The 13075-nt window shown below is 44.9% G+C and overlaps 1 protein-coding gene across 1 annotated transcript in view; it reads right to left on the bottom strand.

Moving 5' to 3' along the window:
• Nucleotides 1-13075, bottom strand: part of atosa (atos homolog A) — a 28664-nt gene that overhangs the window by 1986 nt on the left and 13603 nt on the right. The window contains exons 2-10 of the mRNA XM_018666771.2: nt 7743-7927; nt 6927-7123; nt 5826-5951; nt 3677-5549; nt 2795-2920; nt 1940-2028; nt 806-902; nt 275-433; nt 43-111 (exon numbers count right to left, since the gene is read on the bottom strand). Coding sequence (XP_018522287.1) covers nt 43-111; nt 275-433; nt 806-902; nt 1940-2028; nt 2795-2920; nt 3677-5549; nt 5826-5951; nt 6927-7123; nt 7743-7927 — 2921 coding nt within the window. The remainder of the gene's footprint in view (nt 1-42; nt 112-274; nt 434-805; nt 903-1939; nt 2029-2794; nt 2921-3676; nt 5550-5825; nt 5952-6926; nt 7124-7742; nt 7928-13075) is intronic.

The raw sequence follows: 13075 nt of genomic DNA, 5'->3' as shown, positions 1-13075 counted from the left end.
TTATAGCATTTCTCCATTTGATAAAGGAAGAAGTTTCCTCACCACTTGAATGGTTCCTGATGGAGGTACACGGTAGCCCCTTTTTCCCAGGGACTCCAGGTTTATCACACCCTGTGAGAAACCATACGATAACATCACGTCACAAACAGGCACACAGAAGTTATCAACACAGCAGCTCAGACACATAGAGGCAGTTGATCAAGGCTCAAGGCTCAGTTATGCAGGCTAGAAGAAGAGGACTAGTGTACTGATTGAATGAATGACGTTTTCTCACCATATATGGTGAGGGAGCGTTGTCATCAGAGACACTGTAGAAAGACACGTCCACAGGTAAGGTCAGGTGACTGGGGCAGAAGGACCCACTGGCTCCAACCTCCGCTGTGAAACCCTCCACTGTCCCTAAAGGCTCCAGGCGGTAGTTCAGCACACACTCCTGGAGAAAACAGAGTTCAGTTTTACGCATTCATTCTTTTATTTTTCTCATGACCCAACATATCTAGTATTTTCACTTTGACCTTTAACATCCAGGACAGAGATTCAGTTTTTCACTCAGTGACAAAATATCTGGGTAAAAGAGAAAACACAAACACAGCCAGCAAAATGTACAAACTACTAGACTATGGCTGGTCCATGTTTTCCACCTTACAGAGGCATGGCAGTCAAATCGATCCCCTTTGTGACTACTCTGTTAAATCTGATTAAATGAAATATTTAGGGATGCAAAATAGCACGAGTAAAAGTGAGCTATTGTCAAAAATGATTATGGGAAAAGACAGATGACTTTGAGTGTGTTTGTGTATTATACCTCAAAGTTCCCCAGCAGACTGAGACTGGCAGGTGGAGCACTGGCACTGAACAGCTGCTGTGACTCATCAGTGTACCCCTCTCTCTTTGGACACACCCTGAAGTGTTAAAAAAAAACACTTGATCAACTTGTTTCTCGTGTGTTAAGTATGAAAGAGTTTACATGTCAAACATTCCTGGTATGTGAGTATACAGTAGACTAGAAGACTACAATAGATTAAATGATCTAAGACTGACGTAAACAAAAGCCCTATTAGCTGTCTCAAAATGTTTGTTTTTCTGACATCTTAATTCACTGAAGAAACAAGTAGAACTGTTGGTCACACATACACATCTTTACTCACATATGTATTAACCAAGCAAGTCCTTAAGACAAAAAAAAATGTATGGAATCTAGACAGAAATTGACTAGAATTTGGCTGAAATGAACTTTCAACTGTGAAACTCTTCAAACATCTGCTTTATCAAAAGCAGCACTGAGCTTCCACCCACATCTGCTGTGTGTAGGCAGTGCCATGAAGCTCTGTGTATATAAAGCCAGTTCAGTTCTGCCTGCCATTTTGAGCTGAATGTGCATGATTCTAGATGCAGTCACAGTACAGCAGAGCTTCAGCAGGTGGCAGCGCAAGAGGAACAGTCAGCAGAACAGGAGTGACCTAACCTTACCACTCAGAACAACACTCTTACTGTCTGATCTCCCAACACGCAGACAATACTTCTATATCCTACTGTTGGTCTAAGGCTATGTTCGTTTCTGAGGGTTTGAATGTGGTAGCAAACATAGATCCTTCAGTTCAGTTAAAAACTCTAATAGTAATCATTTATCTTTAAACACAATAAAACACCAATTTTCTTGCTTCCAGTTACACATAGTAACAGTTAAAATGGTGCAAAGTGAGAAAAACAAGTAGGTTTTAAAATTATGATGAGCAGTATGAGTAACTTGATCCAGATGGTAATATAATTAACAGATTATGTGGGAGGTAACAGTAAAACAAAACATTCTTTGTCATTTAACAGTGATTAAAACTGCATTAAATCTGTGAAACTGCCCTGACCGTAATCCTTGTGGATAAACTGAGCTGCAGTCTGGTAATTATAGTAACAGAGAGATCTCAGGTGAGAAAGTGTGTACCTTTTCCCAGAGGCCCAAGGCAAGCCCTTACAGCCAGCCAGAGAGGTGTCCAGGTCAAAGTAGCCTGTCTGAGTTTTCCTCTGAGGAACCTGCAGCAGACACACAGTACACAATTAACCAAGTGAAACTGTGACATTATCCCAAGCTTAGAAGTTTCTTTCTTTCTTTTCTTTTTTTTTTTTTTGAAAATGCGGCACTGTAAAATTAAATATTTTATGATTACAAGGGTGTGTTTAAAAGCAGAAGCTGCATGAATGGTTTTCTGTGAGCGTGTGTTCATGTGAACACATGTGGACTTGTGTGGTAGTAAGACTTTATGAGACCATGAGTTCCCATGAGTGTGTGAGCACACTGCAGTGTTTATATGTGTGAGTGAGACTGATCAGAATACAGGAAACTGCGATGATGTTGGAGTGTGGTAATCTTACAAAGTCAGTGCAACAACTTACTGCGGCTGATGAGGCACAGATGAGTCACGTGCCGTACCCGCCTATGTGTGTGTTTCTGTGTGTAGCTTCGGCTAACTACTCAGTAGCCCTGTAGCAGTAAAAGCTGCTGCCATATATTTCAAAATCTCTTTATGACAAACATTCACAGGCCCGCTTGTTAAACTGATGAAAGTACTGTGAGTAATGCTTCAGATGGCAGGAAGTAGTGAGTGTGGGATTATGACAAACACAACTGCATGGACACTGACAATGACTACTAATCATGGCTATGCCAATAAGTGTTTCAGTGTGCCTAAAAGCCTGTATGTGACTGTGTCAACAAATGCACAAAGCAGAAACTGACAATGACTGTGAGTTTCTTGGTGAAGCCGTACTATATGTGTATGTGTGTGTGTGTTTGTCTTACAGGGCTGGAGAGCAGTGGCAGACCAGTGCAGGGGTGGAAGGCCTTGGTTGCTGTGGCGTCTAATGAGTGGCGATTCTGTTTCTTCCAGCTGTTGCACGGACGCAGGGGGGAGGGGCTGTGAGCACGCTGGGGAACAAAGATGGAGAGAGATTACAATCAAGCATACAAGTAAAATGAAATCATCTGCATTTATTAAATCGCGTTCTGGTAGATCATATGCCATTTTGATTACCAGTCCCACCTGCTTCCAACAAAACAATGCAGCAAAACAGTGTGTATAAATGAAGAGATTCCTTCCAGTCTGAGAGGAAAATGTCTACCGTTACCTATTCACTAATTTCTAAATTTAAGAAATAGTTTGACATTTTGGGAAACACACTTATTCACCCTCTTGGGGAGTCAGATGACAGAGGATCAATGTTGTTTTCATGTCTGTACAGTAAATACGAAGCTAGTAGCTAGTTAGCTTAGCTTAGCATCTAGCCAGGAGACAGGAGGAAACAGTTAGCCTCGCTCTGTCCAAAGATAACAAAATTAACCAACCAGCATCTCTAAAAAAACATATTCTATCTGTTTAATCTGTATAAAACCAGAAGTGAATTAATGACAAATCACAATTTTACAGGAGGTTATGTGCCTGACATGTCATATTTTCTGACAAAACCAGGCTAACCAGCTGATTGCTGGCTCCTGGTACATATCTACACTAGAGCTATGACAGTCAATATAATCTAACTCTCAGCAAGAAAGCAAGAAATCAGAAGTGTCAGTGTCAGAAGTGTAAACCAAGCTTCATTTAAGCAGGGATCGGGCATGACAACTGGGACAATTATAGATTGCTATATGGATGATCAATATCTGTTAAGGTGAGAAGTTTCTTACCAGTACAGTAGGAGGGGGAGTCGTGTCGGGACTGGAGGTGCTGGAGCATCCAGACTCCGAGGGTGCCTGGTTCTCATCCTGGAGGGCAGAGGCCTGGGCTTGTGCACAGTTCTGCATCTGCATCTGGGACTGAGACTGAGGCTGAGGCTTGCTGTGGTTGTGGCTTATGTTACAGTTCATGGCTGGGCTGGCATCATTGCAAGTCCAACTAAAAATCTGGGCATTCCTTGGGCTGTTCTCGAGGACGGGGGAGGCAGAGCGGGTTTCATGGCTGCTGGGTGTCCTGACTCTGAGCTTTTCCTGCGGGGAAGTTCGTAAACGCTGACCAGCCTGCATGTGGGACTGGCCTCTGAGTGAAGGTTCTTCAAGTGTAAAGTGAGCACCATTTTGGGCCCGGGGAGAATGCCATTCGGTCCCCAGATCGACTCGGGGCTTGTCTGTGCAAACGGGCGCGTGTGTGGCAGCGGTGTGTGCGCTGCCTCTGTGAGGTTCGTGGCTGGGTATGTGGCCGTTTGTGTAGCCGTTGGTGGCAGTATGTGAGGCTTGTTGGATGTGTGTGGTGTGCGAGTATGTGCGGACTGTGTGTGTGACTGTTGTTGTGTGCGTGTGGTGCAGAGGGCTGCTGCTTCTGCTGTGCCTGGGGGACAGGGAGGGGACAGACAGTCTCTCCTGAATGAGTCTGGTGATGTCTTGTACTGCCTGGGCGATGAGGGAGCTGTCTCTCTCCCTCTCCCTGTCTCTCTCCTTCTCCCTGTCTCGCTCCCTCTCTCCATTCCTCTCTTCCTCTCGGTCTCTCGTCTCAGTCATTTTCAGCTTCCTGCAGGCTGCAGGTTTAGGGGAGGAGCTCTCCCGCTTGCTGAAAGAAGTGTCAGTCACGGGTGTGTTGAAGGGGCTGGGCCACACACGTCCCACAGACTCATAGGGCAGTACCTCAGGCTCTTTGGTCTTACTGGCAGTTATGTCATCATGGTTACTGCCCCACATGGCTTTGGGAGGGTTGTCAGAAGCAAAAAGGCCAGGAGGGAGTGGCGGTGCTGTGGGGTCGCAGAAGTTGAGCCTCTGTGCGATGCGGGCAATAACTTCCTGTCTCTCCTGCAGCAGGGAGCCAATCAGGGGGTTTGTTTCAGTCGCAGCGGGCCTTGGGGAGGGGCAGCGGGGCGGCTCAGCCAAGGAAAAATTCTTAAAAGCTCTCAGTGGCTCAGAGATGGGCCCCTTTGACTTCTCGCTGCTGTTGGTGCTTGACCCATAGTCCTCTACTTGCGTGGGGTCCGATGAACCATTGAGGGCCGAGTACAGCCATTTCCCTGCTTTACTTGTGGGAAGTGGAGACGGGGAGCGGGACGGTGTAGGGGAGTGGGAGGATCTGTGGAACAGAGGAGAACCCTGCCGCTGCGGGATGTTGACCTGCGGAAGCTCTCCGTTCTGATACACATGGTTTTCACTGGGCTCCTGGCTCTTCTTGCTGTAGGGAGGTGGCACAGCAGTGTGAGGAAGGCTGTTAATGGGGATGTTGTTGATGGGAAGATTGGGAATGGGTAATCCATTCAGGAGAAGGCCAGACATGGAGTTGGAGCTCTTGCTGTACATGTTAGAGTTGTGATGGAGGTTGTCTTTGCTGGGGTCCTGGCTCTTTTTGAGGGTGGGCAGGCCACCATGGCTGTTGAGGTTTGGGTTGAGGCTGGGGGTCTTGCTGTAAAGTGGAGGCAGACCAGTATGGATGCTGCAGGCTAGGGTGGGGTAGGTGGGTTGCCGGGGGAGCGACTGGACACGAACCTGCAGCGCAACACTCTGGGACACATTGGGGACAGGGAAAATGTGCTCCGAAGGCGGCTGGGAGAATTGCCACACCAACTCCTCATCAGCAGCACTGATCCTGTTTGACAGAGAGGGATTGAATAAACAAGCCATTGTTAACTCTTACATCTTAAAATATCTAAGTATTATCAGAACCACCAGAGATTCAGTTTCACTTCCTGTAATTCAGTTTTCAAAACAGCACAGTGCACAGAGCTTTATACTTATCTATAAACTTGAAAACAACGTAGCTCTAGATCAAGTTTCCTGTAGCTTTAATAAACTGGTCCAACAGCCTCAGTGAAAATCCCACAGCCCACCAGTGTCAAAGTCTTGAGTGAGTGTTATGTCTGACCTGTACAGGATGTTTCTGGGGACAATACCATGGGAGGCACTGAGCCAGGCGCTGAGCTGGGAGAAGAAGACGTAGGAGCGAACAGCCAACAGCAGGGTCTTCTCCTCAATGAAACGATCGCCGCTTCTATTAAAAACACAGTTAAAAGAGGTGGAAATGTGCCAGTATGTCAGGTTAATGAGAACACAGTTCAGGGATATGTGTGTGTGTTTTTGTCAGGCACAGTGTTCCCTATTCCTATACACGAGTGGGAAAGTGGGCCAATTTGTCAGGCTAATTAACCCTCTGAGTTCCAAGCCAATTATCTAGGTTTTTCCTTTTAGTTTTATTATTATTTTAGAAACCTTCTGGGGGGCCACATGTGTTTTCTTTGGATACAGCCGCCATCATCTGCAGCCAGGACAGAAGATCTTTAGGCAGTAATGTCATGTCGCCCACTTATTTATCTAAAACAGTGTGATACCTACAGTATTGTTGTCTTTCCACTTCAATTCCTACTTTTTCAGTTTATTCAACTGACATTTTTTCAAAGACCTGTTGTTGCGTTTAATTTCCCCCTCACTTTTCAAAACTTTTTGCTGACAAATTATCATATTTTTGCATATTTGTATGGGGCCAAGAGTGTCTATGCATTATATGAACAAACCAGAATGGCACTCAGTAGAGCACATACCTCCGCCAAAGCCAAACAATCCTACATGTCTGTCTAGCTTTTATAATAGAAAAATAAAAGGGAAAAATGAAGTACTTTGATTTATTTGTCATGTCCCCCCGTTTAACCGGATCCACAGCAAATTTAACGGGTTCTTCCCTGGCCCATGCCTGATCCACCAAGTTTGGGACAAATAAATAAACAAAACCTCCTTGGCAGAGGGTAACCAGGGTATGTGAAAACATTGATTGTGGAAACTACAGAAAGTGAAGGATGAGTGGAGGAGGCAGCAGCCTTGGAAATACAACATAAAGCACTGTATTTCTTTCAAACTGCAAACTTTAAAAGAAAATGTTGGCGAGTACAGTCTCTTTTGTATGAATATATCTGTGCAGCATCACCATGTTTGAAATAGTAAGATCAAGTGCGTGTGTGTGTGTGTGTCTTACTGTCTTGGAACTGGCTGCAGGGTCCATCTCTCCAGCAGCAGAGCATCTTGTTTGATGACCGGGTCGCTGATGGGGTCGCTTGGGGGGCACTCGTCGCCATAGCAACAGTCTGGCAGGAGCATGACCTCGATCATGATGGGGATGCTGTTCCTCCAGAGCAGGATCACCTCTGAACGGGTTCGTCTTGCCTGCCGACACTGGACACACACACACCCGCAGACAAAGGTGGGAAGGTTAGTGTTCATTAGTGGATGTCAACAGCAGGACCTCGATATTTAGGGGCAAAGCAGATGGGACCCAGAGGAGCCTCACTCAGAGCTGAATTTTTCACTGATTCTACTTAGGCCACATCTCAATGTCAAAAATCTTGTCACATTGGAAATTTACTATGTATATTATTTTTGAAATAGCTGATGCAGTGACAAAGGAATATACACCAAGTTGCCACTTGATTAGGTACACCTAATTAAAACTAATGTAGTCTAACATAACAAATAATCCTACCAGTCATTAAGTCAAAGAGATGTTGATTCAGTCATTTCAGAGGCTGTAGTCTGTGGTATTGCTAAACTGTACTGCATTTTACTGTTTCTAGCAAAATTGCAGAAAATACATAATTATTGCTGACATCTCCAATAAAGAATATATCAAATGTGCATCCTGTTTGATAAGAGGCCCTCACTACATGCTCATGACTTAAATGACGCAAATGAAGCAGCAGAAACCCTTTAGTCAAATGAGAAGAGACTGACTTCTGTTAGGACTTACACAAGGAAAGATATGAGAGGCTATGTGCACAGAGATGCGTGTGCTTACCTGGGGCAGTTTGTCACTACATTCATGCTTGTGAAGAGGCGGCATGGCCGACTGGGCCGGCGGACAGTGCAGCCCCTCGGTCCTGCCCTTCACAGAATATTCTGGTGTCCTTCCCTCTGTGATGAGCAAGGTCAGGAACACCAGGAACTCCTCCGCATCATACTCGAAGAACTCCTCCGTTGCATCTAGACAAGGCAGAGAAACAGATGGTTAGCATATTCCTCTGCCTCACACCTAAACAGAATACAAAGAACCAGCTGGAGGAATTTTCCTATCCTGTGACTGATCCTGGAGCATCAATAGAAATCTAATCAGAAAATAACCTGCGTTGCCATGATTATCACATGAATGTCTGAATGTCTTTGTTTAGGTTTTGGTTTAAAGGGATGTGGCTATTTAACTTTGGCTAGAAAAGCTTGTTTAGAAAAAGGGTGTGGGGGAAGGCAGCAGATGACACAAGTTTTCTAGTTTGGCTGCTTCAAAGGAATATATTTAGATCTTCTATGTCAGCTGAGCTCAGGGGTGAAGCCACAGACTTTCTGTTCTCAGTACACACACACACACACACACACACACACACACACAAAAGTAAAGACAGCCCTGATGATGATGTCATTCACACTCATTGACAAAACACTTATAAACAAAAACTCACCCAGATACATGAGGACAACAAGGACAATACGTAGGATAGAAATAATAAAAGTTATGCTGCACCACCCGGTGCTCCACCAGTTTTGCTAGGGTGGGGCTGGCCGGACACTGTAGGGCTGAATCAACCTTTCACTGTTGAAGAACGGACCATTCCCCTGTGACGCTATTCAAATTAACAGGCATGCAGAAGTGGAAAGACGACTGACTAAGAATACTCTGGGCTGCTGTGTGTTAGCTCAACAGTCATATGCTTCATATGTAGCCGTGGATCGCAGGTTTGTCTCCTGCCACGACAAACTTAACAAAACCCTGCTCTGTTTGTGTTGTAATTGACGCTAAGATGTAAAGTGGGGTATTTTTAGAAGGAGGTTGAAGAGCCCGTCTTGGCTCTCTATCTCCAGTACTCCTCCAGAGAAAACTCCCAGAATCCCGCAGGAGGTCAGCTGATACACAGCAGCGCTGAGAATCACAGCTTTTCTTTTCTTTACAGAACACAAGCAAACACAATGAGGTACAGAAGCTGCCTGCCTGACAATTTTCAAGCCCCCCTCCCACCTTCATTTAAATTGGAATCAAACAAATATTATGGCATGATTACGTACATATATTTTAAATATTTGATCATTTTGAGAATGTCAGGTCCTCATAAGGATAGAAGTAGAAGAGCACCCACACATACACACACACTGCCTTCCTCCCATCAGAGCAGGGCTGCCTAGAACAGAGTCCCTCTCAGCTGGCTCTGCAGAAGTGTGAGCTACGAGCTGCTGCTGCGTGTGTGTGTGTGTGTGTGTGTGTGTGTGTGTATGTATCGCAGCCAGCCAGCCAGTCACGCACATTCCTCTCAGGGAACTCCTCCTACATGCCTTTGAGCTGCTGCTGCACGTGAAGAGAGGCGCACTCCAACACAAAACATGACGAAGGGAGGGAGGGGAGGAAGGGGGTCTGTTAGCCAGCTGTAGGCTGAATAAGTGCAGGGTGAAAGAGATGGAGAGGGAGGCTATATTCAGGGACAATCTCCTTTTCTTTATGGGCTGGGATCGGAAAGGTCTGCACAAAGGGAGAAAGAGACCAAAACGGCAAGAGAGCGAAAAGAGAGCAAGAGATGGGAGAGAGGGAGTAATATACAACAAAGGTCAAGATCCAAGGTCACAGGAGTATCACCTGTGCCTTTATATGATGGTTGACTTGAATGTACTGCAGTAGTGGGCGGGAGTTAAGGTCTAAACCCAGTCTGTAATGGGAAAAGATGGTGCTGTCAGGGGATTTGGGCTAAAGGTATGCTTCGTTTCCTGGAGGAGGCAAGGAGCAAAAGAGGAAGGAAGCATGGATGGATGAAGGGAGGGAGGAAAAAGGGTGATTAATGGAAGGGAGGAAAACTGCCTCTGAGAAGTGGTGTGCTACCCATACCCCCCCCTCCAAACACACACACACACAAAGCCCCAATCATGCGTGCACAGCGGGTGTCAGATTGCTGCCTTCTAGGAAAGGCAAGCCCAGGAACACATACATTAACAAACCCTCCTTGAGCACACATGACAAAAACACACATGAACACCAACAAACACAGGCACAATAAACAAACTCGCCATCACTAAAACACACAAGTCTGCTGAAAACATACAACATGCACATACACACACATGTGCAAGGCAAGACAAAGGACTAGTGATGGAGGCTTTGGTTAAGGGGCCCACCCTGTGTACGTATAGATGAGAGCTGTCGTTCTTCAGGGCGTCATGCCTGGATAGAACATTCCTATGAAGCCTGCACACACACACACACACACACACACACACACACACACACACACACAGAACAGCACAAAGACACACAGCCTAAATGTAAGCTGGAGGGCGAGCAGGATGCAGAAGAGGAGAGGTAAAATTTAAAATGATGAAAACAAAAGCTGTGATGAAATATGGAAAAAAAAATAGAGGAGTTATTGTTTTAGTCTGATGCAGGATGCTAAAATCATTAGAGGCAGATCACCTCTCTCTGTAATCCTGCCTTTGGTACAAATGGTTAATATCATTTGGGAATTTATGTAACAATCCACGTTGTTTACCAATCAGCAAGCCTTACGAGCGGGGTTCACTCTCTCCCCTTCCTTCCCCTCCTCCCCCCCCTCCTCCTCCTCTTCCTCCTCCCTCCTCCTCCCTTTCCCACTGGACCGTGACAAATTCGTTCCTGCCCCTCCATCTCTTCAGTGTGAAATCTGTCTTTCATCAGTTTATATTTGTACTTTTTAATTAATGGGAGTTTTGTGAGACATCTTTCCTTCCTCTGTCCAACTTGCTTGGGGTTTTTTGTTTGTTTGTTTTGTTTTCTCTTTCTTTACTGGTGCCCTTGCATTCAGTCAGAGAAGCACCATAGCAACTACTAGTACTGCTTGAGAAATGCAAACAGAAAAAAAATCCAATTAGGAAAACATCACCAGGTTTAGGTCCAGTGTTTAAATGAGAGGCTTTTGGTGATACATCCTGCACTTTGCGGCGCCAAAGCCCGAATATGATGGAACACTGATCTTTCTTCTTTCCATGTGCGTGTGACCTCTGCTCCGTCTCCCGATAATGTGTGATGTGAATTATGTAACAGGTTGGATTTAGATTCAGGCGTCTTATTATTAGACCTGTGACCGCCTGCCACCGAGTGCAGCTGGAGTCCCGCCTACAGATCAGCTGGTTCAGCCTGTATACACACACACACACTCACACACACACACGCACGCACGCACGCACGCACACACACACACACACACCTCTCAGCTGTCTGTGTGTCCTCAGGCCAACAAATCAGTATAGAGTCATGTGGGATGGAAAAAGGCCTCCAGGACAAGAGCGGAGGGGTCAGCCTCGATAGCCAACATAGTGTTACACACTGACACACACTTTAGTATGATTCATCATTACCTAAGACCTGTCAGTGAGGCGAATGAACAGGGTTTTGTGCGGCCTGTGTGTATGTTGCTTTTCGACATGCTGTGTAAAACAAAGCCAGATTCCTGCACACTCTCACTGACAGTGATTATATTTCTAAATGTTTGTAATTTGAATACATGTTGCTAGGATCAATATTTACATTGTATATGCATTAATAGATACACAGATGGAGAGAGAGAGAGAGGCAGACAGAGGGAGAGTGAAAGAGGCATAAAGTGAGAGACACACACATTCAGATAAGCTGACCCATTAATCCATGCCACACAATCACTGCATGGCTGGTCCTCTTTCTATAGCAAAAGCTGCTCTGCTCTCCACGCACACACACATTAACACACATATACTAAAGGCTAATTTGAATGCTGTGTAAGTACCCATATGGCAAACCAACCACTCCCATCCTCCTCTGCTCAGCCAGTGCTGCACTCTACAGTAGATGTGTCATTTGTTTATGACCATGTTTCATTCAAATGAAGCAGAGAGCACTGTTGGAGTCTTGCTGGCCTCTCCTCATCACTGATGCATCTGTGATTTGGGGGGGGGGGGTCGGAGACAAAAAGCCAGTAGCAGATGAAAAAAAAAAAAAACACAGTTACAGATCAAAGTCTCAGTGGGGAGACAGCACTGATGAGCTCACCTACAGCTGGGCTACTGGTTATCAAAGTCTGGAGCGTTACGCACACAGACAATATGAGATAATATGCTGCAGGGCGGCAACCAGGGAGAGACGAGACATACTTCAGAGGGAGAGAGACAGAAGGTCTAGGCAGATATTGGAAGAAACAGCTGAGTAGTCTAAAGGGCAGATAAGAAGCATGCACTGTTAGTTCAAAAAAGGCTGACAGGAAGTCATATTAACAGCGTTTCCCGTTAACTGTCTGTCAAGTGAATTTCATGCAAAACGTTTGAAAAGCTAATTAGGTGACATTTGTATCATTTGAGTTGATGGTAAAAACAAAGCTTTGTGCGTGTCAAAAGATGTCCGCAAGGAAAAAAAAGTCTGTTCTTATGAGACAGGACTTGAAGATGAAAAATAAAAAATTTTAATTTGGCAACTCTTAGGCTTCATGGCCTATCTGGCAGATTGTGGCGGACAGATATTTCACAGAGAATTTATAAAGCCACTTTTGAACTGTTGGATGATAAAACTGAACAAATCCGGACTTGGCTGTGGGGTTTCTCTTGACTTACAAAAATCCTCATGCACAACACATCTTTTGCAATACCCTGAAAATCATTCAACAAAAAAGCCACAGACTCAGACTACACAGACAGACAGGAAGACATTGAGACAGATGTAAATACACAAGACAAGGATGAAGAAAATTAGTTCACTGAGACATATCCAAGTCTAACATTCAGATTAATTTAAATTAGTAAAAGAATAAAGAAGCTGTGACTGCTTTGTTCTAGTTTAAATTGTGAAAGTAAATAAATAACTCGGTCCACAGCCCCTGTTGAGGTTCCCCTGAGCAAGACACTAAAGCCTTGACTGCTCCAGTGGGGCTGAGTCTATTTTCTCAAGATAAATAAATAATAAAACTATGAGAACAAAGGTCTGGATAACTGCACCGATTTCTTAATAAAAACAACGCAGCAAGGACACCAGAGGATATTTAAGATTTCTGAGACTTAAAATGCTCTCTTGGTCTCCCTGTTCTTTCGAGGTCCTAAGTTAATATGATTTAATTTTTAAAGGACCTGCAGACGCTAGATAACCAGCCTGCCGGGAGCATG

The sequence above is a fragment of the Lates calcarifer genome, linkage group LG2 (genome assembly GCF_001640805.2).
Source record: "Lates calcarifer isolate ASB-BC8 linkage group LG2, TLL_Latcal_v3, whole genome shotgun sequence".
Lineage (NCBI taxonomy): Eukaryota > Metazoa > Chordata > Actinopteri > Centropomidae > Lates > Lates calcarifer.
Note: the sequence above shows the minus strand (reverse complement) of the source record. Positions and strands in the feature narration are given on the sequence as shown.